Source organism: Tribolium castaneum, chromosome 5, assembly GCF_031307605.1.
Source record: "Tribolium castaneum strain GA2 chromosome 5, icTriCast1.1, whole genome shotgun sequence".
Taxonomy (NCBI): Eukaryota; Metazoa; Arthropoda; class Insecta; order Coleoptera; family Tenebrionidae; genus Tribolium; species Tribolium castaneum.
In genome coordinates, this window is record NC_087398.1 from 2077862 (window position 1) to 2104448 (window position 26587).

A 26587-nucleotide genomic window follows, 5' to 3' on the forward strand; every position below is an offset into this window, starting at 1 on the left:
CTTTTATTTCAATCAACAAAACTAACGTTTACTGCTTAAGCAAAAACAAAAAATAAAAAAATAGGGCAACAATTTTCCAATTTCATTCCATTATCGGACAAAGTGCCGCAAATTGTTTCCAACATCATTTAAATAAATTATTGAAAAGGTAATTCCAGCCAAATAACACTTTTTTGCGATACTTTCCGACTCTCTAACATTCAATTAATTTCATGCAACGCATGCTTAAGCACAGATTGATTCAATCTTTGGCGCTGCTTTGATTCGTGTGTATTGAAAACAAGACGAAAAATTTGATGTTTGAAGTGATTTTACACGACCAAAGCAGCAAATTAAACCAATCCTTTGTTAAACTGCCAAGAAATAGAATTATTGCTATCTTACCGCTCGGTATAGCCCCATTAACAGGGGTATATACAAACTGGTGAGGCTCACTAGTTTTGCCGCTAGAGACCACGCATAACCTGACTGTTACAGGCTCGGTAATGTCGGGTCTACGGTACGGCGGAATTACGCAAACGAAATGTGTCTGCAACAAGGAATGAAAAAATCAGTAAAAATTTTACTGAATTCCGAGGATTTATTTTTTTTATTTTTTTTTTAATCAATTGATCAGGATTTTAGTTTTTTACTTCTTACAAATTCTTAATTGTTTGATACAAGTTTTAATACAAGGTGGTTTTCTAATAGATATCTTAGAAAATAAAGTATACATTTAAAAAGTGGCATTTTTTTACTTCTTAAGTTCTTAATTGTTTGGTTAATGAGCTTTAAGTTTTTAGAAAAAATCCAGAACAATGTCTTTGAAAAAAGTCAGCGACAACGTAATATTTTAAGAAACGGTTACAAGGCGAAATGGGGACGCTTATTTGAGCAAACACCAACCTGTTGCAGGTATTCCTTGTCGGGAACAACGGCTTGTTCCCACCGGATGTGTCTGTCGTCGTCGATTTGTTGAAAATGAACCTTAGTATCTTTGAGAAAATTTTTACCCAGAACGAACAGCTCCAAGCCTCCGCTGGCAGGGCACGAAGTGAGCGATTTTTTGCAGATTTCCGGTATTCCGGGCGGTTGTGCTGCAAATAACCCTTAGAAAAGGAAAATTTTAAACGGACTGAGACGTACTGCACACGATCGGTTGCGAGCACACTTGCAGCGTCTCCACCGTGCCGTCGTCATGCGTCAGCGTCGTTCTGAAGATCATGCGACACCTCGTCGACTTCTTCTTGCTCCTGTTCCCCAGCTGGTCGGGAAACCTGTGCTCCACGTCGACATTTCGCTCTTTCAAAATCCCAACGCAATCGCACGTCGCGCTCATCTCTTTCGACGGATCCAACTGCAGTTCGATCACGCACGTGCCGTCGATTTTCTTCTCAACGCACGGGGTCGAGTTTTTGCCGCTGACCTTGCACGCTTGGTAAAACATGTGAGGTGCTACTTTGCCTACGTCCGTTCCGATGAATACCTACGAAAATGGAAATTAGTGTTATTTGGACTAACGGGAAAGCGGCACAAACTTGTAATGTTGTGGGCTGGTAGTAGCCCACCAATTGCACGACGGGAAATCCGTTCCCTTCGCGGTCTTTGACGGCGCCCCGGCTGCCCTCCGTCTGGTACCTCGCTCTGTGCTGCTGCTCGGGCTGTTTGACGATCGTCAGACTCACTTCGGATGCTAAATTTTTTGTCAAGATGAGGTTTTCTTCACGGTTTTTTTACTCACCGTATTTGGAAGTCGTACTTAATTGAGTGGTGAGAGGAACGGGAGATGAGGAGGGCTGCCGATTTGATAGAGGGATACATCGGGGGACTGCCCGGCCCGAAGAACTCGTCTGGTTGTTGTTCATACTTAAGGAAGGGATTGAGCCGGCAGGCGCCGTGCGGATCAACCTACCAACAAAAATTATTAACTAAAAACAAACCATATCTCGAGAAAAATTAAAATGAAAGCGTTGCCTAAAGAAAATTGGAATTGTTCATTTAAGAACTCTAGAGGGTTTTAGAGGATTTTATTGTTTTATATAAGTAGGTACATATCTAACAAAACCCCTAAAAATTCTCATGGTTTTCTAGACGTAAAATTACACACTGAACACGATAGTATAAGTTAAAATGCTCCAAAACTAATAGTTTTGGAGAAAATGTCTTTTAAAACCGTTGGAAATTTAGGACTGTCTAAAAAAATAGAAAGGAAAAAAAATTCATAGATTCAAGATTACGTAAAATAAATTCGATTCTTAAATTCCGATTACGGCGAAAATAAAACAGCTACAAAAACGGCTTAATTCACCACGAGGGTTAAACTACGACACCACAAATACATCAGATTTACTCAGGATTTCCTATAATTTCTTCAAGATTTTTACTGATTTCCTCAAGATTAACCCTAAATTTTTAAAATTATTTCCTCAAGATTTGCTCTGATTTACAGTTTAACAGTCGTTCCAACGTAAGGAGCACAACAAAATGTATCAAATGAGGTTCAATAAATTTTGAGACATTTTCAAAATGGGCCATTTTCCTTGAAAATTTTTCAGTTTTTTTATTTTCTGAATCACGATAAAATTATTCAAAAAAATGGAAATATTTTGATACGAACCTATATAAAATGATCCGGGGAATCGATTGGCGTTGAGCGAATTGCGAAATTCCCAATAGTTTTTAAGTCATGAATTTTTTAAAATTTTGCCTATTTTTGCTTCTATTTGCAATTTTCTCGAAAACTATTAGTCGGAGAACCAAGGTCTTTTTTGAAAATGATGGATAATTTAAAGAGCTTTCCAACGATAATAAACTTCATAGGGTTATCTTTAATAGTTGTGGAGTTATTGCTCGATAAATGTTCCGGGAACAATTTTTGCTCGACAAAAATTGGAAACATCAAACCTCAAGAAATCGAAATATTTGACTTTTTTGCACTCTTAAAAACTCGAGACGGTTGCAAAGACATAGTAAAGTTCATAAAACTTTGCAAGAGCGTGGTTTTTTTGTGAAAGTAAAATTTTGGGAAAAAAAAAATTAAATTGTGTGAAACCCTAATAAGACGAAAAACGAACCGTAGAATTCGCTGGAACAAGCCATTTTCCTCTCGAATTTTTAGTTTTTAAGTTATTAATTTTCACTTTTTAAAGCAATGTCAAGAAAACTTTATTCTTCTCAAAAAAAAGAAACAATTTACATGTATTATTATTTATTATGTATTAAACACCAAAATTGTTAATTAAATAATTGGCAAGATAACAGTTCACTTTTTTACTTTGGTTCGGCATTTGCGGATTGAGAAAATCGATTCAAGTGGGTGACTTACGTTGTGCTGTCTTTGCAACTTCTCAGCGTGTCAGGAAAACAATATCTATCATTGACGTCTTCATTTTCTAATTTTATGTCCATTTTGAGTCTCTTGGGTTCGGCCCGTTCGCCGTTCCAGGTAAGTCGTTCGGACATACTATTGAGATGAAGGGGATCCGCATGGTGGTCAAAACTGCAACAAGAAAACGACTGTTTTTCCCCAATTTTAAACAAAACTGGTGCTAGTGATTCATCTGCCAAAACTTCATGTTAATCGATGTTTTATTGTTGTCTCCTTTGAGTTAGAAACAGATGCTATATCAAGAATGGAGACTTATTTAAAACTTGGATCGCCTTCAACGCATTCTTACGTCAACAATAAATTTCAAAAGATGCATTCGCATGTTTAGGCAAATACGATCAAAAAAACAGTTCCTTGTCGACAACGACAAACATTACTTGCATTTTAGGCAAGTTCAAGGAAAGCAGGCCACTGGGGCACCAATTGTGGCCGAAATTGCGGCTTTAATTGGGTTTATGAAGGGCGGTATAAACTTTACAAGCTCTTTAATCAGCGCTATATTGGCTATATTTCGCGATAAGATTTTATCGCCTAATCATAATTTCTATAATTTTTCGCGATCGTAAAATCGGGGCTGATTTTACTCACCCTAAGCCGCTGTCGTTGGAATTATCACATGGGTCCAGACTGCGTCTGAACGCCGATCTCACTTTCGCTGGCATATCTCTGACCATGGCAAGACGTTTTCCACTCGGGGGCCGTCCAGGACGTCTTTCGCGAACCTGGGATCGCACGCCGACCGTTGGAATTGTGCATAAAGTCATTTTTAAATTGCCTGGAACATAATAAGGTCACTTTTAAACCCCCTATTATTTTTTAAAATTAAGTCAACACACTTAGACAAACGCCAGATAACGACGAGCATAATTTTGTTTACTGAGGGCTTAAATGTGGGCAGACTTTTTACGAAAACGAAAATCATCGATTTATTGAAGAATTCTTCGTACATGCGTGTTTTAACTTATAACCAATGCGATAATTTTTCAACTACGGTGCTAACGAATTAAACCAACATTCGATAAAGGAAATAAAGGACAATTAGCGAGAGAATCCTAATATGATTGATAAAGCCACAGGCATCTAAATATGCAACTTGGCGAAAAAAAACAAAACAATATTCCTCATTATGTTAATGCTTACGTCAAGGACATTTATTAGCATCAGGCTTAATTTTAATCTCTAATTCTTCGTAATTAGTGACCCGACTAACGCTTCACTTGATTAAAGAACTTTGTTTAATTGTAAAGATTATGATGCTTGGCCAATTAATCGATTTATATTACACAAACATCGACTTATAGTAAAGGTATGTGCAGACAGATAAAGCATTTGTTTAAAATGTTCCACCTAATAAAATTAATTATACGATTATTATGGCTGTGCCACGTCACAGAATTCAACCTTGCTCATGTGATGCGTTTTAATTCTTGACGCATCAAGCAATGTCTGCAGACTTAAGTAATGAAGTTTTAATTTGGTCACTTCCAGGACTACTTTCTAACCAGCTATTTACACAGAAATTGACTCTTCACAGATAACATATTTTGCATAGTTTGAACTCAATTGTCGATTATCGTTCGTATTCCAAACATATTTGGATTACTTTATCCATTGTGATTTGTTTTCTCATTTGTTAATTAATTTTCACCTCCGAAATTAGTTGTTTGTAGCCACTTGATAAACTAGAATCTCAACTACCCAAAAACTGACTAAAACTAGTACGCAATGATAAGCCTCGTGATATGATCGAGTTGTTGGTTAAAAAATAGTTTTATGCCTTTTTAACGACATGGAGTGATAAAAATTCGTTTCCCCAGGTAATTACAGGTGATGCAGCTAACCAAAACAAACAGTGCGTTAAGCGTAATGTGCGTTACATTTTAGTGCATCACGGGACGGGAAAACACAAAAATTCTGTTTACAAACATGTACAAGGGTCAAATCGTAAGATATCGTGTTTCCCCGTACATGTTTGTAGGAAATCTTTGGTAAAAAATAAATTTTACGTGTGATGAGTCAAACATTTTTGAGATAAGGAGCAAAGATTTTTCAAAAATTTGTTGTTCTCCTAAATATTTGTTCTGAGTCACGTGCCACCAAACAGATTGTGTGATGGTCCGGTGATGGGAAAGAGAAACTCCAGCACTTTACTTCTAACTACTACTATAATTTATTAAAATTTGGAATTTGGAATTGACATTAGGTCGTACAGTAACAACTAACTTATTCTGACTGCCCTATAACATAAAAATGATTTCTTATATATAGAGGGATGAAAGGCGATAAGCGGAAGAATGTACAAATAAAAGTGGACTCGAGATAGTAAAGTAATTAGGTACAAAGTTGAACATGCCGGATGTAGATGATACAAATTAAATTTAAGACGTTTGCTAATGATAATGAAAGATGTTTACTAATGATAATGATAATTATAACGTTAAAGGGATATTTATAATGGGTACATTACAATTGTGAGTAACTTCTTCAGGGCGCAAGTTCGCCTTAAATCAAATCAGTCTTATTGAAACGCTATTGAACTTCACTTACTCTCATTTATTATGAACGCCAAGGAAAATTGGACTGAACAAGGTTCCGAAAAAGTAAATTTGATTTCTTTGGTTAATAAATAAAGTTTATCGATTAGGACATTGTTGTGTACACTGTTTGTTAAACCTGTCTACAATTCTCGAATAAACAAACACACATAATGATTTTTAAAAAGGCTGTCTCTTCATTGCACTACATAGTCAAGGTTTCGACCGATTAGCTCAATTGTATTTTCATTTGTTAACGTTATGAATATAGTAATGTCGTTATCCCTCAAATTACTGCAAAATGAGTCAATTTCCACATTAAATACTAATTTGGCCAAGTAAGTTTGGTAAAGTCTTAGTTTATTCACCTCATCAAATATTTAGTCCGAAACTAAAGTTCACATTATAATGGTGTCAAAGTTAGATAGGGAATCATTTAACTGTAGATTTTAGATAATGAATATAGACATTTCAGTAAACAGCTTTATTTATAATGTGCTACATCGATTTTATAACGAGGAATAAAAAGGTTTTGATACAAGTGGCCAAGAACTGTGTCCGATCTAGTTATCAATGCAAGAGTTAAATTAACGACAAGTTAACCATCAGTTAGTGTTAAATGCACGTGCACTGCGTAACCTTAGCTGTTGTGAGAGAAACAAAGTGTGTTTTAATTAATGAGTGTCGAAGAAAACTTGATCACCTTAACGAGTCCTTGTTACTAATTTTGAAAAATGGAAGTAAACATATAAAAAGCGCTCTTTAAGAGGGAAGACTATTGGTCTAAATTTATTTCTTTTGGCTCACAACCAGGCAAATATTTTAATAATAGGGTTATAAAAGAATCTCTCTACAAACAAACAAAATAAATATAATTCTAAAAATTAGCCGGTAGGTGTATAGTTAGTGCAGAAATATTCGGATGCGAGTAGAACAAACACACAAACTTAAAGCGCAGTATTCTCACCTTATATCACAGTTATTTTTACTAACAAAATCAAATAAAAATATCACAGTCAAATACTACAGAGATCACAGTAGACTAGATTTAAAATGAAACTCACGTTAAATTTAAATCAACGAAAAAATTTGAATAAAATCACTTAAAAGCACTAAACTTGGTTCCTCAACTTTTTGACAATCATTGCTTTCGAAAAAAATTGATAATGCAAACACTGATAAACTAAGTATAGTTGCACCAATCCACTTAGCAGATTCTCGTGAACTGAACGAGAGTTTTGAACGGACTCTGCTGAAATCAAGTGCGAATGTTACGCTTGCGCACACACAAACCAATACAAATTCATTTCCCGCTCAAAATTTTCGGATTATATCTAATTTTCGAATCGGACGTCCCATGTACCAACAAAATTTTTATGTTTTTATTTAAAAAAGAAGTGGGAAGTTTTACAACAGCCAATGGGACTGATCTTATTTCGACTCCCTCCTACACTAATAACCGTCACAAGAAAACAATTTAAGACGTCATCATTCATCACTAGAACTTCGGACGTTCTGACTTAAGTCGGGGCTGCGCTGTATTTTCACTTGCGCTTAAGCCAAATTAACTTGTACGTTAGCTGTGCCGACTTTATCTCTCATACATCAAACCGCACTTAATCCAATTTCAAAATAATAAGGTTAAGACCGTGTTACGTCACGAATTTGTGACTATAACAACACGACGTTTATTATCATTTATGAATATTAACTGACGAAGGTCATAAAAGGTTACCCAATAAATATTTAATTACGATCTTGTTGCTCCTTAGGAAAATATCGTATAACTTTACCAACAAAGCGAAATTTTAACGAAGAGCTTTCCTCAAACGATTTTATAATACTAAATCAATAGAACCGACATTTAATTTTCTAGTAAACCTCGAACGCAACCACTTGTTGAAATCTCTACAGTTTCCTACCACATTAACTCGCTTTTCCGTCTGAATTATTCAAAATACTTTCAAAACACAAAAATTAGAACCGACTAATGACTTGTTTGTCCCAAAAGTATTATTTCGGGACGTAATTACCTCCCTATCACTAATTCCACAATGCAATAGAAGAAAATCACTATTTCCAACCGATGAATTATTAAAAGAGCGGTTCAGTCGAACAGGTATAAAAGTAGCTATTTAATGATAAATGTTGTTAGGTTATCGCGCAAATATCATGCCCAAAGCTCGCTCTTGAAAAAAAAATGCAGGTCACTAAAACAGATTGTGATCAACCGAATTTCAACATGCTTATGGTTGTTGTTATTATAAATTTGTCTGTCGCGGCGGCGAGGATAATAAAAAATGAACGTTGTATTAATATTTATTTTTATAATGAATAATCTCCGCCTATTTATAGGTCAAAATTAGTACCATAATAGTGGGCTAGTGAACAAAGATTTAAAAAGTCAACTCCTAATTATTGTACTGTATTATCAGTAATAAAAATTAGAAGCGGTTCCATTAAAGAGATACCCTCTGCCCAGTCAATATTATCTGAAAAATCATAGAGATAAAGCCCTATCTATTGCGTAATTAATGAGATAATATACCGAGTGTTGGGTAAAATAAATCCAGCTGGTTTCTATCGCCCGTTTCCTATACACAACATTTAAATAAATTCAAGCAACGTAAACTCATTTAATGGCAAAGTTAAATAAATGCAGTGCCGAGAGATATTTGAAATAACCACCGGAGTATTTTAAATGAATGTATCACTTTTTTGAGATTAAACGATTGATTAATCAAGGTGCAAACTTCACAAATCGAGTTTTTCTACGCAGGCAAGTTGCGGTTAACAAAAAGTTCTTTCAAACACGTGTCTAGGAAGTTTGTGCTTCTCGTACATTTATCCTTTAAGCTTTTATTAAACAGTGTATTGTGATGTAATTAAAGCGACACAGTTGTAACCCAAGCAAACATTGGTAATAAAAGAATCGTTCAAATCCGAATTTATGTAACGTCGCAGCTCCTTGAATTTAAATGTATCAGAATGCAAATGAAACTTGCAATAATTATTCGCAGTACGTGATTGGCTCTTGAATCAGGAGGTGATGCTAAACAAGTGTTTACACTTGTCGTTCATTGCCTTCAATAACAACACTATTTGCATTGTCTGGCTTCTTGATTAAATTTATAATTATAGAGCGTCGAAGACGAACTATTTCTTTGTTCGTCACTTTCTGGAGATAAGAGGACAAAGAATGTCAAATCAGGACGATACCGAGACCAAAACAATCCTTAAGACCGGTTTGTTGAAACCTACACAGCTTTCGTTATGACTTGCAGAACGAATTCCTAATACGCGATTTAATATATAAAATTATTTGGAAAACTACTTGGCATTTTGAATAAGTTTATTAGGGCAAAGCTCTTGCATTGACGCAAATTTCGTGTTTACACGATAAAGAAATGCAGACGGAGGTCAACTTCAATCTGATTTTTTTTTTTTCAAAATCGAGAAGACCAGTCCTCGATTGCGTTGTTTTGTTCGAAATTACTAATTGCACCTAAATAATGGCTCTCGGTTTTTCCTGATTGGAGGCGATTTCACAAATACGTCTTTAATTGTTTCAATGATTGTGTCTTCTTCTTACAAAATAATGTGTTATTAATTTACTGTTGAGCAACGTGATCGGGTCGGGCCGCCATTTTATGCTCCGCAGCGGCGAATTCGTGGCAACTTCGGTTTTTGCACAAACCAGAAGTTTAAATACAGCGAGATAATTGTTTCGCTCTCATTTGAATATTTATAATTTAGATGGTTCGAAATCATAATTCGCCGCAAGGGTGACGAAAAAAACTTGAAATTCGCTCTGCTGTTCCTTGTTGATTTAATAATTTATTACGACTGGTACGCAAATTTTTCCGAAGTAAACAAGAAGAAAGTACTTTTACAACTGTAACCAAAATACTTACTTGCAATTACTTTTATTAATTGCAGCAAGGTCGTGTCGGTCAAGGCGTTTGCACAATAATTTTACTTTATTTAATTGTGGGCAAATCTGAGCAGGAAACGCCAAGTAAAATTTTTTTCGCAACCACAGGACGATTACAAGTGACCACACTTTTTTTCAAATAAAGCTTAAGTTTAAGGCCGTCTGTTAATGTTTGTTTTCACGCATGAACAAACAATTTATATAAAAGCGTTTACGGTCTTATTTTGCAACTTGTAAACCTGTTAACTTTCAAAGAGACAAAAAAATCGTTATTAACGAGTGTCTCGGTAATAAAGATACTGATTTCAAGAGGAGAGGTGTGAATTCTGCGTTCGGGTTAAGAGAAAAGGTGCATAATTTATTGCAGGGGCCGTTATAATATATGGACGTCCACTATCACCTCCTAACATTTTCTACTTGTTGCAAAAGCAGCTTCCATCGAATTTATTTGATAAAAATTCAAATGAAAGGCGTTTTCCCGTAAACAACGGCGTGCCAAAAATGCCCATCCGCCACCTGGCGACCAAAAGATAGCTGATCTTTAATTAATAAGGCTTGTAGCCTTGATTAATTAAAACGCCCATTCCGATGGACGCCCAAATATCCGGAAGCAAGGATTTCTGTTAAAATTATAACAATTTTTTATCACATCGGAATGTCTAGGTTCTATTTATATCCGCGAGATTCCAGTTAAGATTCGGCGGAATAATTAATATTATAATACGATTATAATTAATTCCACGTTTGAAGGAGCGAACCGGTTATATCTGGTTAAAATTTCACCGTAGTAAACACTTTTTTACAGGTGTAGCACTATAAACAAGGACGATACTCGCTCTGGCCCATTCCGAGACTAGAAAGACTAGAATGGAATTTAATGACGTCAAACATTTCAATTGTAAAAGAGCCAAATTTGTGGTAAACATAATCCTGACATTTGACATACGATGAGTAAGTTTTTGGTAAAATCGATGAACTTGGCTTGTTTTCGGCCGAAAACAGGAAACGTGAACCTTCCCCCGAATTTTCCGCAAAGTTCAAGTTTTACGGAATCCTGAAACGGAAGAAATCTCGCCGAACGGGAAATTCTAGAAGCATACGCAGCAATTTAACACTACTGCACTTTATACCAATTGTTATCCGGTGAATAATTTATTTAAATAACAATAATTGACACCAATAAAGACGGCAATTTGTTAATTCACCATTACAACCAACTTTATTGAGATACAACGGCCATATCAAAAATCAATCCTCTCTTTGGGTGTCATTCCGTTATATTTAGCTCGTCAACCGAATTTAGACGGCGACCACTAACAAGTGTTTGTTTAAAATTGAATTAGCGGTGATTGCTTGCAATTAAAGTAATACTGTCGCAGGTGCAAACTGAATAACAGTCTAATGAAATTATGCAGACTGGATAAATCGTAACCCACAATTATGGAGATTGCCCATGATTGTCAGTATTCACTTTCTCTCTTTTTATGTTACTGTAGGGCTATATGAGCGCACTTTCATCACACAGCGAAATTTATAGGTCTTGTGTTCTCTAATCAAACACAGAAATGTTTATATTCCCATAATAATCAACAGGATAATAAAATTTACAGCCTTTTTTAAGGGGTTCGGGCGAGCATTCTGTCTCCACGTTTTTATTTCGCGAAGGCTAGTCGGTTTACGCATATGGGAAAACCTCAAAATCCTTGGTGGCCTTTCCTCTAGACCTCCAGAAGGAGGAATGAGGACGCATCACTTGCGTCTCATCTAATCCCATTTCGTAACAGTCGTTCCCATCCTAATAATAGGACATTAAATGTGGTCATTGCAATAGCAGCGAAATGTCATGAGATGAGAGGTACACAGGCAACTAAACCATTACAGATAATCCGCAGGTTCAACAGACCGAAAATGAACTTTGGATTGAGTCGTCCCTTGCATGTCGCAGAGATAATGCTCTAGACATGTTGTAAACAACGATCATGTAAATAAATATAAGTTCCTGGCTTCCGTTTAATCGATTCGATTAGAATTTGTGGTCGTTCGAAGGGACGTTTCATTGCCCAACCTATACGTTATTATTATTTTGTTTGTTTCAAATCCACACTTATAATTAAGTTAGAAACGCTCGCAGATACGTACTCAATCTTCGTGTCAAGTGAAAGTAATCTGAATTAATATCATCGATCGTCAATTGACGACTATAGCACAAGAATATCTGATAAATAATTGCACTTCCTAATAAAAACACAAATGTCAGACGCGTGAAAGTACAAGTTACATAAGGACAATTGATGCGAATATTTTTAGAATTTAATTACACTAAATTAGAGCTAATTAAAACTGCGATTATTAAATTTAAACCACTCGAAACCAACATTTGATTTATTTGTTTCAAGACGGTGAATGTCCACCACATTTTTTCTGCAACTGGAATATTGGGGGAAACATTTTATTTTATTTTAATTTCCATAAAAGTAAAGAGATCGTTAAAAGAAAAACAAGGATTTTTAGGGAAAACGCAAATAATTCTACACTTACGGAAAGGCCGTATTTATGTTTTTTTTTTCAATATTTAGAAATGAGAAAACGAAAATTTATAACTGTTTGTTGATTTGAAAAAAAGTATTTGTTGGAAATTCCCTTTTGAGCTTTGTAAAACGAGGCAAATTAATTTTATCCTCCTACACTGTTCATCGAAATACCCTTTACAATAAATACGTACAATAAAATATTATTAAATTCGCAAACATATTGTTGCCAGATTTACATGTGGTTTATTCAATACAAATGAATCACAAAAGAGATTTAGCACACACCATTTGATTTTCCCTAAAGAAGATTTATACTGGGAGAGTATTAAGGACAACGGAAAGAAATAAAAATGGGAGCAAAGTTTCAGGTTGAAGCTTTGAAGTGTGAAACGGAGCTGATCATGTGTGTAATTAAAATTTTGAACAATATGTATTTGTTAATTTTTAAAGCTGATAATTAGAGTGACATGTGTCAGCAATTAGATCATATTTGCAAACAAATTGGTTATTTGTTTGACCCTGGAAAGTGTTAATTTTAAGAAATTAACAAATTGCCACCGCGCTGTGCAATTCGAGAGTGGGCAATAAAGCTTGTGTGACGGGAAATATTTTTTCGACCTGGTGATACATTTAATGAAAGTTGCAACGAAGTATTGGATTTAATTTTATGTACTACTAACGCCATGACATTGTTTCAGGAAATAAAGTTAATTAGGAAATGGATGGAATAATTATTGTGCATGGACGGACTAATGATTTACGCCCCCCTTTATCGATTATGTTTTAAATAATCTCCCGACCTCTACCAGGTGTAATTATATTTGACGCTAGTAGGCGAGGATCAGGTAAATAGTTAAATAAAAAATGCCATTGTTCTTAGACAAGTGTGTTTAATGATTATTGTAATACACAATAAAAATAATTATTTTTAATTTTTGGACGTCACAAACTTAACAATCGCTGGAGCCAGTCAATAGCGACAGGAGTTAAAAACATTTTGATTTACCGTCAATTAACAACAATTACGTTATGGAAATGAAATCAACTTGCTATTAACACACGTTAATACAATTGGACAAGCGTTAAATGTGCTGTTAATTCGTTGTAAACTTAAAGGTTACTACTCAATTAATTGGTGGAACGGTTGGGAAAATGTAACCAATTTTTAATCAGCCTAACGCAATATGAGTATTAATTAATTGTGACCCGTGCATTTTCGAAAATTACACAACTGTGCTCCTCAGAGCAAAACACTGTTATTTCATTCGAAACAAAATCCGGATCTAACCAGTCCGAAAGCACGGATAATAATAAACCGGTTAAAGTCACAAAATAATTGGCAATGGAAGAAAGCACGTTTTTACAGAGTATTTTTACGCAAAAATGTAAAAATATGATCGGGAGCCAAAAAAACTAATAAATTTTAATTTTACTACAACTGCGTGCGAAACTAATTTACAAAATGTTATTGTCTGGTGGACGTGAGAGTTTAGTCACAAAACCTGTTCCAAAGATTAAAATATCAAAATACAAGCCCGGCCTTCCAATATCCCAATGACGTTAATTCAGTCTTTCAAACGAGTGAATCAAAAACTTAATTATCAATTAAGGTATCAGGAAAAAAAAGAGCTGAATATTCACTCGAAGGAAGACTGTTCTAGACTTGAGAATTTATGGATAGGTATTTCTCAATTCGATGGGTTAATCGAAAACAGATCTTCTGTTTAACGCCTCTTCCCAGAATTATTAATAACTTTACATCTAAAGCAGTCCCAGAGCTTGACAGCTAATAAACATCGAAAGCTCTCCAAACCACAAAGTTTATTTAATTCGTCTTGAAAAATTTCTGAGTTTGACTTTTAAATTTTCTACAAAGATGGATTTCGACGATGGCAACGACTATCAGTAAGCTTAGCCAGCAAACGAATAATTTATTTCATGTTGGCTTCACAGCTCAGCAGGTTATCTCTGTTCTATTTTAGCGCGTGTAATTTTTCTAACTCGCCAAATTCACGTCATAATAGTGTAACCTTGACTTGCTTTTATAAAAACGTTTGTTTGTAGACGGAAGTAAACAAAATTATATAAGAACAAGAAATCACGTACACCAATAAAATTTGGAAAAAATGCTTTTCAATCTTAATCAAAAATTTCAATATCACATTTGCATATGCAGCATAGAATTCAAATGTCTTGACCCCTTAAAACGTCAAAACCTGGCACAGCTAACTAATGACTCGTGCTGTGTCTAGCCAAGGTGTATGGCCAAAGTTCGATCGGTTCTAATTGTGAAACTTGAAAAGAATTTCGTGTCTTTCAACAACATTCAATAAACGAAATGAAAGTTTTATTTTAGACATAAAATAAATGTGTAAATAAATTCCTTTGAGAAGCTGACAAATCAGTCACATTTTTCACAAATTCAGGCGTAACGTATTTAGAAAGAACTCATTCAGACCAAAAACACCAAGGTTGCGCTGAGTAAGTGACTAAACGTTAATTAAGCAATAAAGCTCAAACACACCGAAATTTTGTTAATTACTTTAGGGGTTTTATTTCAAAGAAAAATAATCAATTGGAACAATTTTTTCCTCTTTACTTGGAACCGGAAATTTCTCGTACTTTGTTTTTGTTTATTTTATAAATATAGTAAGGTCTTCTATTTCGAATTTCGATTGACATCATTCAGTTTCATTGAAGCTAAAATCAATAAAAAATAAATTAATGAGGTAGGGAAACACGTGGCTGATCTTCTAAGCCAGTCAATGGATGAATACCAAGTCGTTGCTTAATTTGATAGAAAGTTGTAACATTGTAAGCAATGTTAAACTATTTTTAGATTGTAGCCGACAAAATTACATTCTGTTTGACGTATTTTTAACTTTGCTTTCTCCATAATTAATATTAATCGCTGGCTGGATTTGAAACCTGAGTTTCGCGAGGTTCATTCTGTTGTAGTCGAATCATCTAAGCAAAATTTTTGATCTAAACTAAAAGGAATGCAAACACTATTAATACTCGGATGCTATTTAAAAGTATTATTTATGAAGTAATGACAGAAATCTTAAAGTGTTTTGATTTTCAAACGTTTTTATGAAAGTAATAAAATTTTGCAAAAAATAACGTTTTTTGTTTACGCCTAAAATACACAAAACTTGTGTAAACACAATAAAATATATGGGTAAATTTATTATAAAAATTAGTTTACCCACTTCCTGCCCTAAAACTTGCACTTACCACACAATGGACTAAATTCGAAATTGCATGACGTATTTGGCGGCGCGACCTTGCCCATAAGTCTAGACTAAAGACTAGCGATTTAATGTAACATTAGGAGTTATCCATGGGTCACCGAGTTTGCATAATTTCATAAACAATTTCCATGCAAATGAAATGCGTAAACTGGAAACGAGACCCGATTTTCACCCTTCGACAGGTGTTTCAGGACCGATAGATAAATGCCAACAAATTTGCTTTTTTCCTAGTTTGTTTATGCACCGGAGCAAGTTCACCTAACGGTCAAAAACCCGGCTCCGGCGAACAGGTAAAGCCTTGTATCTCGAATTCGTTCCATGTCTACCTATGGTCGAAAGCCACGAGGCAATCACGAATTCACTTTGTGATCGCTGAAACTACTTGTTTACGCGGCTATCGAATCCACACGAGCTTCAAATTTGAATAATAGTGCTGTAATTTGGACACGCATCCGAATGATCGATTTTTGATTGACTCCAACATGATTGCCTTCATTACAGGCGCTATTTATTGTCTTTCTGGGCCTAATTAACTTTAAATGGGCTCCTAGGTGGCACCGGGCCCCAGGCGCTGATAATTAAGCAATTTTTCCAAAATTTAACAACCAATACTCCTAATTCCCAAGTCCTTAAACTGCCATCAGAATCATCACTTCCTTAAATCGTTACCGTTAGAAATATTGTATTAATAATAAAAGAAACTGATTGGGTAAAACGAGCTATGACAAATTTTCTAACGGATTCGGACCTCTGGTGTGCAACCAAATCGTAGTTATTTAAAAAAAAACGACCCAAATCTCGTATTCAAATTTTAAACAAATAATAAGGCAATAAATTATTTATTAAAATTAACAATCGTCTAATTCTTGTTCATGACAAAATAAAGTTGGAATTTATTGGTACTGTTTATCTCAGCTCAAGCTGTAAACAAAAAATATTAAAATTTTATGCATAAAAATTCAGTTTAATTTTTTTGCATTAGAAAGTAATGTTGTAAAATTGCAAAGCCCGTTTACATTCACCATTATTTCAATAAATGTCGCTAAGCCGAAAATTTATTGGCTGTCATAAAAATCACTTACTTTTCCGTTAATCTTTGGAACACTTTTACGTTTCTCACTGTAAAATATTTTGCTTTGCTGCTGCACCTTCCCACATGGCTAAAATGATTAGTTGAAATAATTTGCAATTAGTTAATCAGCATGTGTCTTTTGTCACGCTATGGTGTAGCGTTTTGCCACCTACACTTCCATAAATTTGCAAGACAAGAGACAAATCTACGACAAGTCGAGCATATTAGCATTGTACACGTCCATAAATTAAACACGTATTACATAATAAAGTCGAGCTTTAATACCGGAATTGGTTCAGGCAAACACGCTAACCTCCTACATAAAAACTTCGTTTTGCGATCAGCGCTCTGCGAGGACTACAATGCCGATTTGTTCGGGCTATTTTTTATTTGGGCAAAGTACAAACTATTCATTTTTTTGGCTGTCCGTCAATTTTAAAACGGAGGAGTTATTTTTAATATTTATGGATCTATTACCTGTCTTAAATATTTTCAATTTTTGCGCGCTTTTTCATCATCGATATTTTTGGTCTGTATTTACATAATAGTGACGTTGCGAGCATCGACATTGTACAAATAACTTTCGTTTTCGTTATCTCCATATTGAATAGTAGGTAAATGCAAAACTTATCACACTCCAATTAGTAAATGCAAAAGTAATTATTATCGTATTAAAATTACATGAAGGCATTCCAGACAAAACAGCGAGTGTAATGACCATATTACACGTGTATTTTTTTCACGTGCATATCAGATGAAACGAAAAAATATTTTGAAACAATTTTTTTCCTTAACTTAATATGAGGAATTTCCTCTGACCCGTAAATATTATTATCCATAATTACCATAAAAACAAGGTTTATACAATTATAATTTGATAAGTTTTAAATTCAACAGCAGCAAAAATTAAAACATATTGTAATTAAGTGCTGGTTTAAATAGGGTTTCGGATAATTATTACTTACATGAATAATTAATGCAAACCGCAAGTAACAGATCAAATCATACCCACAACGCACACAAGTGCTTACGACCTGACCACTGTGAAAATTTTGCTACCTCAAGCAAAAAATCCTCAAGGATTCTTGTCGTAATCATTGAAAAATCTGTTTCATGTGATACGCAAAGCCTTTAATCTTTCACCGTCAAAACAACCCCATAGTAACAAACCACCGCTCAAGATAATTTTATGACTCCAAAGTTAATTCCTCGAGATAACGATAACACGATAATGCTGATACAATTATGAATCATACTGGACATATACAGGGTGACTTGGTACTCATTTGATCCTAGATAATCCCTAAGACGTTTTTTCAAACTCTCAAATTGGAGGAAATTACTATAAATCAACTTGTTTTGAAAAGACGATAACTTTATCACTGCAACAAACGTGCAACAATTATTATCCAATGTCCCAATTAAATTTTTTATCGCAAGCAGACGTAAGCAGATTAAAGAAGTTGAATGGATTCTACAAAACACCAAATTTTTTTCACCTGCTTTTTCTCACGACTTGAAAAAATTCTAGAACAGATAACAGATCTGATAAGCTTCACTCCACTTTGCGAATTTTTATTACGTCGAGTTGTAAAACTAGTAAAACTTACTACTAGCAATTTCATTGATACCAAAAATATGTGCAATCATAAATTTAACAGGTGCATAAAACTGGAATAGTTTTATTACAAGCAGTCTTATTTTTTGATCTTTATAGCAAAATATTGGCAAAAGAACATTAGTATAAACACCTTAAAAACATATTTACTGACACTCTCATTTGTGTGCTCACAAGGACAACTGTTAAGTGTGACCATAAAACTGGGCTACTTTTATTGAGATGTTAACATCAGTTTTCGTAGCCGAGGCAAAGCCGAGACAACAATGAATCAGCTTCTTTCCTTCACTCTGTTTATTTTTACGTTGCACTAGTAAAATTTGCTCGATGCTAGATAAAAATTACAGGAAGCGACTAAATGAAAGGCTGCGAAAAATACGTTGTTATAAAAGAGTATATTGACCCAGTACACGAGTCTCGCACTGTAGATATAAAAAATTGGCATTGACATTGTGTCGGAAAAAATAAGTCTGAATGTTGAACAAGGACGGTGTAAGCATTTCACAAAATGGTGGCCATCAGATACGGACATTTTGGACTGTCGTTACATAATTATAAAATATCAAAAAAAGAGTAAACAAGAAAATTGATTGAGATAAGCTACGTCATGCGCACGTGTAGTCATTATAATGAATTCTAGAAATCCTTGGGTTCTGATTCTGCTCTACCCCGAATTTTTGAACTTGGGATTTTACAAACACGTAAACCCTCACGCAAAGGCTCGAAAAATAGACTAGTAGAACTTAATTGAAGCTGCCATCTAATAAATGTGTTAATCGGAGCGGTAAATCAGGTTACATTAATTAAATCCAAGTTAAATGTTATCATAGTTTATTGTTAGATTAAGTAAATAACAAATTTATATTTATACAATATTTAGTGAAGTGAGGCACGTAAGTCAAATAGGCAGTTGGTAACGACAAAAGTAAAGTGTAATAAAAGTTGGCTTAAATTGTTGTTGACATTTTAGATCAGATAAGATACTGCCACATGTCCGCATTGTTGGCAATGTCTTTTTGAGTTTTCGAATAACAAAATTATCACTGTTATCACCCGATCAAATGCTCTACCACCCTCTAATCAACTGGTGATTCTGTCAGTAATTTATCTTAAGTTTTATCAATCAGTGTTTTGACAGATGAGTTCAATTGCACGAAAAATTTTATACAAAACACCTTCTGTGAGGAATGTTGGTAGTATGTGACCTTGCACGTTACAAACACCATTCTATATAAAAATGTTAGGTCACACCTCATTAACTTTTACAAGTAAAATGTTGCAATCAGCAGTGACAAAATATATGAACCGAACTGATTGTTCTTTACAATTTAATAATCTCCAACAATGATACTATTATTGATCGCAAATTCGCACTATCTCCAAAAGTAGGAATGACCGATAAATATGCATTTATCTAGCCCCAGACAAACAATAAAGTCAGACAACCACAAAATGGAATTACATAAGCGCGAACAATTGCAATTAATGACTTAACAGTAGCAGGGACGAAAAAATCGGCTGCAGGATAATTGAGTGATTTTCATGTCGTAAATGCATAAGCGCATTCGTGAACAGTAATTAAGTAATAGTATGCATAGTTGTTATGTATGTGAATAGTACATGGTGTAGTGCACTAATTGTACGCTTTCCAACCACAAAAATTTGGACAACGATCTCGAGTAACACGACTTGCATAACGGTCTCAAGACTGAAGATATTTATGATAAGATTTAATTTTAGGTTTAGTTGTTATTAATTAGCTAAAAATACAATAGGTGAAAGTTCCATAACGTATCGTGTTTGCCCAGGAGCGACTTTCATTGCATCATTCATGTTTGTGAAGGGTGAAAAGTTCCTTCAACCTGTTTGTTTTTCCTAATCCAGTTCCAAAACCAACAGGAGAAAATTGTGTCATCGACAATAAATTCGGGCAAAATTATTAACGATAGCTGCAGAAGGGGTTATTTATAAAAGTGCGTTTCTGGGTCTGCCAACTTATTTATCCACATGTATGACGCAGATGACCATGTGAAAATCACAGGATGGCTCGACCTTTGATAAGAGACCCAGTCTATTTGTTTAATATTATTAAGAAAATGTTTACGTTTGACAACACTTATCTCCGGTCAAAGGTACACAAATATCCTTAAGCTATTTCTGATTTCAACTAACTGGATCAGACTAAATCGGAGGATGGCCGAGTCTACACATACACACGTTCTCCAGTAATGAAGATAAAAAATTAACGAAATCATTTCCGTCTACCAATTTGCGTCATTATCGACATTCACTCTGTATTCACTTGATAAAAAAGATCCAACACCTGTTGATATTGTGAAAGAGCCGGCAAACTAATTGGTGTAAAAATAAACCTCTGATCCCATTGCCCGTTAGATCCACCATCAAGACTAATATATCATGGGCGTTTTCGAAAGTAGAACGTACTACTTAGAGCCAGACAAACAAGATGCGCCCAAAAGCAGTGACTGACCTCGCAAACGCTGAAAATTATTGACCGATTCCTGAAAAAGTCCAAATTTTACGATTTCCGCTCCAAAACACTTTATTTTTTCAAAGAGACTTACATAAGACTGTCCCAACAGGAGATGCAAATTTTAACACAAATACATTTCTTATAAACCCAAAACCGCAAGCAAGAGGATTCGGAAGAAGCATTTAAATTGAAATATATCTCAATCTAATCAAGTGCCTCCGCGAAATGAAAATATCTTCATATACTCATGCACCATAAAATTATTTTTATTCTTATAAACACCATAAAAAGCAGATGATAAAATTTTCAAAGAGATATATGAGCCGACGCTCACAAGGACGCCTCAAATTTTCGCAACGTCTGATTTATTATTATATAATACATTGTTTTATAAATTAAAAAACGATGCGACAAAATGGTAATTCGGTTTTGGGTACGTGACTCACTGCCAGGCATCGTTCTACTATTTACATACATAAATATTAACAATTGAACTAAAAATGGACTTTGTTTAATAAGCAATGTACGTAAGAAGTCATAAATAGAAACAAAACAATTTGAAAGCTCAAGCGGAACACCTAAAGCTCTCCAGTTTCTCGTTTTTCAGGAAACAAATTGAAAATTGCGACTTTTAACGACAATTTAAAAGTAGTTATTGAAACCTGCGCATATTATAATGTAAAAATACAGTGCTTGCCACTTATGCATTTTTAAAAATAGCCTTATCACTGAAGGTTTAACAGAGTCGAAATTCCACCTTCACGTGCTCAAAATGTCTAGCTTTAAAAATAATGTCTACCGGTGATCAACTTATTACGACAATTTTTAATTTCTGATGCAAATTCTTGCAAGCATTCAATTATTTACGCACATATTTACAAAGCAATTAAAATGTTCACACTGTACGTGCTACCGTACTATTGACTTGAAAATTTAAATCACATATACATTGCAAACATTTTACTTCAAAACTACGTTAGAATAAATTACCTGATTTGGAAGTGTTTCCCTTTTCAGCCTTGCCATTTTTCTTTGGGCCCTCTAGAACAACAATTAACAAGATTATTAAAAAATTCATTTACAATTATTATTAACTACCTGTAACAAAAATAATGATAAAAAATCAAAATTTCCCGATCGCAATCAATCAACCAAAACTAGAACTACCTACCCACTTCGTACAATAATTCAAACAAATTAGCTGTCCGAATTTGAATTAATTTGAACAACAAACTTATTTATCTGTTTTGTTCGTTATTTTCCCCAAATGTTTACTCTGACGGTATCAAAAATACGAGCCACGCTCCTTTAGGTCTTTAACCCTTGGGCCTCTATCTCCCTTCAAATTCCCCAAAATTATTTACTGTTATGATAATGAGGCCCATTCTGCATGGAACAGTGACGCTTGTTTACGGAAAAAATCACTGCAACCATATTCAGAGCATAAATAATATTTCAGAGATTTCTACACGTGGGATTTTCTTTGATAAATGTATGCCTATTTCAAATTTGAAAGTTTCGTGAAGAAAACACGCTCATAAAGTGACTCGCAAACTCGGATCCTTTATTAACACTCAACAAACAAGATACTTTTTATAACGATTCTACAAGAATTCAAAAGATTACTCGTAACTGTTTCGACAATCCGCCAAGCAAGGTCGGTCATACTCTAAATATTCATGTGAGTTTTATGCATTTTTTACGCATTTTATAAATTTTCACCACAAGTCTAAAGACCAATTACGTAAATAGAGCAATTACTGTGTGCCTCGCAGCTATGTATCAGAAAACAAAATGTAAATATACATTCCCATTTTTTATCAACGTTTTCGGAATTTAATGTAAAATATTGTTATTGGATAAAATATTGGAACAAATAAAAGCAAGCAAAACCGCTAATTACTTCATGCCCATTAAATACACTTAGTAAATCGGAATGAGATAAAAGTAGATTGACTTCCTGTCCTGTAACCGCTTGTCAAATTAAATTCCTTCAAGTTGTCTAATCGTTAATTATAAAACACCATTCGAACGCTCTCATTTGTTCATTAGCTTTAATTAAAATTTGTTATCTGATGTCTATACCTACCGCAATGTATTACTGTGTGTCATTTTTTCTATTAGGTAGGCACTCCAAGAGCAGCGAATAAATAGGCACTTAATTAAGTAAAAAGTCCTTTTCTATACTTTCAATTTATTCTATTTTTGGCCGATTTGTTCGTGTTTAAAAGGTGCAATTTATTTGAAGTTTACCCGTGAAACCGGGTTATAGCTAATAAATTATCCGGTGAAACAGGAGCAATAAAAATGCTTTTCGCTCAAAAAAGCCTGCAAAACTGTAAAAGTTTTAATTACACTTAGTTTAATTATACTATTTGAACTGCAGCGATAAAAAATTCAACAGCTCTTATAGATCATATCTTTGCAAAATACATGACTATACTTTTAAATTTGACTCGATTAAAACTTTGCTAATACATTCACAATAAAAGTTATCTCTGAATCTCGTAGGATTAGTATAAATCTGCTATAAAACGTCCATCTGTTGCAGGATTTGCTGGGTAATTAGCAGCTTTTTTCATCGATCATAGCCTAATATAATTATCTGAGTACGAGCGTACTTCCAACTCTTCAATTTAAGTACCGCATGATTATGTCAAGGTAATATAATAAGATTTAAGTATCATCAGTTACTTTACAGCATCTAAAAATAAATGAGATAAAACAGCAAAGCTAATAAAAAGTCGCATTTATTGCCGACCATTTCTAGGTTTTGTACTCTTGACCGTAAAAAATTAGTCACTTGTGTTAAAGTGGCTGTATTTTTGGAAATTACAGTTTTTAAATAAAATTTGGTGCAACCCATGCATGACCTCATGCGACATTTGTCAGTTGAAATGGACATTGAAATTGATGGTCCAGGACTCTCGAAAGGATCTAATCATGATAATCGCAGTAAATGTACGTTCAAGGCTACTACAAACACGTGCCGAGCCAACTGATTAAAAAAAGTATAACTTTTATCAGCGTTTGTTGCTAAATTGATATTCCAAATGTTAAAATAAAAACCGTTGCCTTATACATACTAAAATAAGGTTTCATCAGTGTCCCCTCGCAGAATACAAATTTGGTTAAAAATAAACCTCGTAGAAGCATAATTATGCTAATAACTTGTCTAAAAGCTCGGGAGTTGACCAATTAGCATCACGCGATAATTACCGCAAATATGCTAAACACTTCCCTACTATTTCATACAATTAATTTTTATTTTTATTACTCGGTTTTGAATGAGTCGATTCATTCATAACTCATTTGGCAAATCCAAAGCGACTTTTGAAAGTAACTTCAGCGGAATCATTTATGTTAATTGGAAGCAAAACCTACCACAAAAAATTACCACTCGAATGACGTCAATGCAGGTACAAATTATAACTCTCTGAACACAATTTGTAGAGAAAAACAGAAATTTACATGTTTTCTTCGATTTTTTGCAAGGCACGTATTAGAAAACAAGTTATTTTTAATTAATATACAGTAATACTTTTGAGATTGTTCAACCGCAAAGGTGGTAAACAACTTTCAGGTTTAATAAATCAAGCAAAAAAATGCATCTTAATATTTATTAGTTCGGTCTTTGCACAACTACAATAATTAAATCTGCACGATTTTTAATTAGGTTCGTGGCTCGAATAAATCTTCATTTTGTAAAATCCTTATCCCCAAAGAAATTAGCTCCAGATAATTCTCTTCACTCACACGATCCGGGAGAAGCACGACTTTAAGTAATCTATAGGGAAGACTTATTTCCACATTTATTACGCCAGTATTTTCCAATTTGCTCAAACTAAAAGTTCAAACGCGCTTCAATAAAATTATAACAAACCGCACTGTAAATACAATGCCATAAACATCTGAATAATTTATAAGAAAATTTGATTTGAAGCGTACCTAGTTTTTATTTTATTATTACACATGGTAATACTTTCATTTCAGTGGCTACACAAAAATAGCAACGAAGGTCGGACCAACTGGTTCGTGTCAATTCAACGGAATTAAAAAATCAAACTTCTATCATCAATTATGAGTGAAAAAACATTGTTAATTTATGATATTTTCACGGTCGATAGAAAATGAAAGAAAAATTGGAGGTCACCGAAGGGTGAAGGTCCCTCACACACATTTTCTTGTCTCTATTAAGTCATGAAAAAATAAAATAAACGTAAGGATTCGGACTTTTTCCAATAAAAAGTTTGTGGTGCAATTTTAGCTTCTGCCATGGCAACCTACATGACACTCAATGACGTCAAACGGTCTCCAAACAAACACCAAGTCGACGTACCCTTATATCAGCTCTATTAAAAAATGGTGCGGATTATTTTCCAAAATAGCATGCGACCGAATATAGTTCAGAAAATGTACTTTGCGTCAACATGTCGATCAGTGTTGGAGTTTTAGACGAAAAATTATATCAAGAGGCAAATATTTGTGCAAGTAAGAAATAGCACGGAATGCCGAAGATTATTTGAAAGTCCAAAAGTCCGAAGCACGGCCGTGTGGGTGCTCCAAAACTGACTCGCTAGTAGCATAAACTATTGGCTAATACAATAAACTGGCTTGTCATTACCTTAATGTTAATATTTATCGTAAAACACTCACGCAATCAATGTTATTGTTGTTTATGCCCGACAATTATTTTAAAGACCAATAGTGTTTTATTGGGTGTATAGAGATATCGGTCAATTCCCAACCATTTCTTTTGAGAGTAAAGGTTATCGACTAGCCGCTATATAGCCACGAGGGGAGAAAGCATCTCTCCGTCATATTCAATCCGAAAAATATACTTCCGCTCGTATGCAACTCCCCAGGTGTAACTAATGATCGGCCGTTTAACGAGAGAAAATTCTTTCATAATCCTGACACCAAAATCGAGGAAATTTGAACAAAAACCGATAAATTCAACTCGAGCGCAATGCAAAGAAACGTTCAATCAATTACACAAACATGTTATGAAGAGCGATAATGAAGGTTAACGAACCTTATGCAGTTCAAAAACTTCGAAACATAGTTTAATTCCGATGGAACTTCCTTGTTTGGATTCGGTAAGAAATTATAATAATAGATGAGACGCAACTTTCTAAATATATATTTATCAAGCGAAATTTTTCGAGCTAATATGGCTATATTTAGACATACTTGTAGTTCTCAGGTATGTAATTTATTTTCGGTTACTGTGACCCTGCTAGATATTTTTAGTATTAAACAATTCAAGAAACAACCTCACATACAACAATAAGTCGTAAACAATTTTTTCCAACACCATTTTTAAACTACAACACTGTTTTGCAGGGCAATGGACCAAATTGTTACTTTCTTTTAGCCTGCAATTAGTTTAACTTAATTGTCCCAAAAAAATTTCATGTAATTGCCGAAAGGCGTCACTCATTATCGCTCAAGGAAGCGCATGTAAGCTGCAGATGAACACCTTGAAGTTTTTGCAAAGAGATGAATTAATCTCTCAGAGGTTATCCTCACATGACAAATAACAGTCATTACTGGATGTAACTTGTGCACTCCGATCGTTAGAGCAGTTTTTACAGTTTGATTATTAAAACATCATTAATACAAAAAAACGCCATATTAATTATCAATTTATATTAATAAGCCTAAAAATAGGTCAAATATTCGTCATCTACTAGGGATTACATCAAAGAAGTTAAATTCCATTTAATAATATTCAATTTCATAATTAATATGCGACAACTTTTTTCCAAAATTAATATCGA

General features: G+C 34.3%; 1 protein-coding gene across 5 annotated transcripts in view; it reads right to left on the reverse strand.

Moving 5' to 3' along the window:
- Positions 1 to 26587, reverse strand: part of NFAT (NFAT nuclear factor) — a 37863-nt gene that overhangs the window by 5689 nt on the left and 5587 nt on the right. For 2 of the 5 annotated variants that reach the window (XM_008196143.3, XM_008196142.3), the window contains exons 2-9: positions 21795 to 21845; positions 3956 to 4142; positions 3305 to 3478; positions 1721 to 1887; positions 1518 to 1672; positions 1126 to 1465; positions 886 to 1076; positions 385 to 529 (exon numbers count right to left, since the gene is read on the reverse strand). In XM_008196143.3, the coding sequence (XP_008194365.2) occupies positions 385 to 529; positions 886 to 1076; positions 1126 to 1465; positions 1518 to 1672; positions 1721 to 1887; positions 3305 to 3478; positions 3956 to 4142; positions 21795 to 21845 (1410 nt within the window). Of the gene's footprint in view, positions 1 to 384; positions 530 to 885; positions 1077 to 1125; positions 1466 to 1517; positions 1673 to 1720; positions 1888 to 3304; positions 3479 to 3955; positions 4143 to 6868; positions 7137 to 21794; positions 21846 to 26587 lie in introns of those variants that run through there. The other 3 variants (XM_008196145.3, XM_008196144.3, XM_015980198.2) reach the window with 3 other exon arrangements.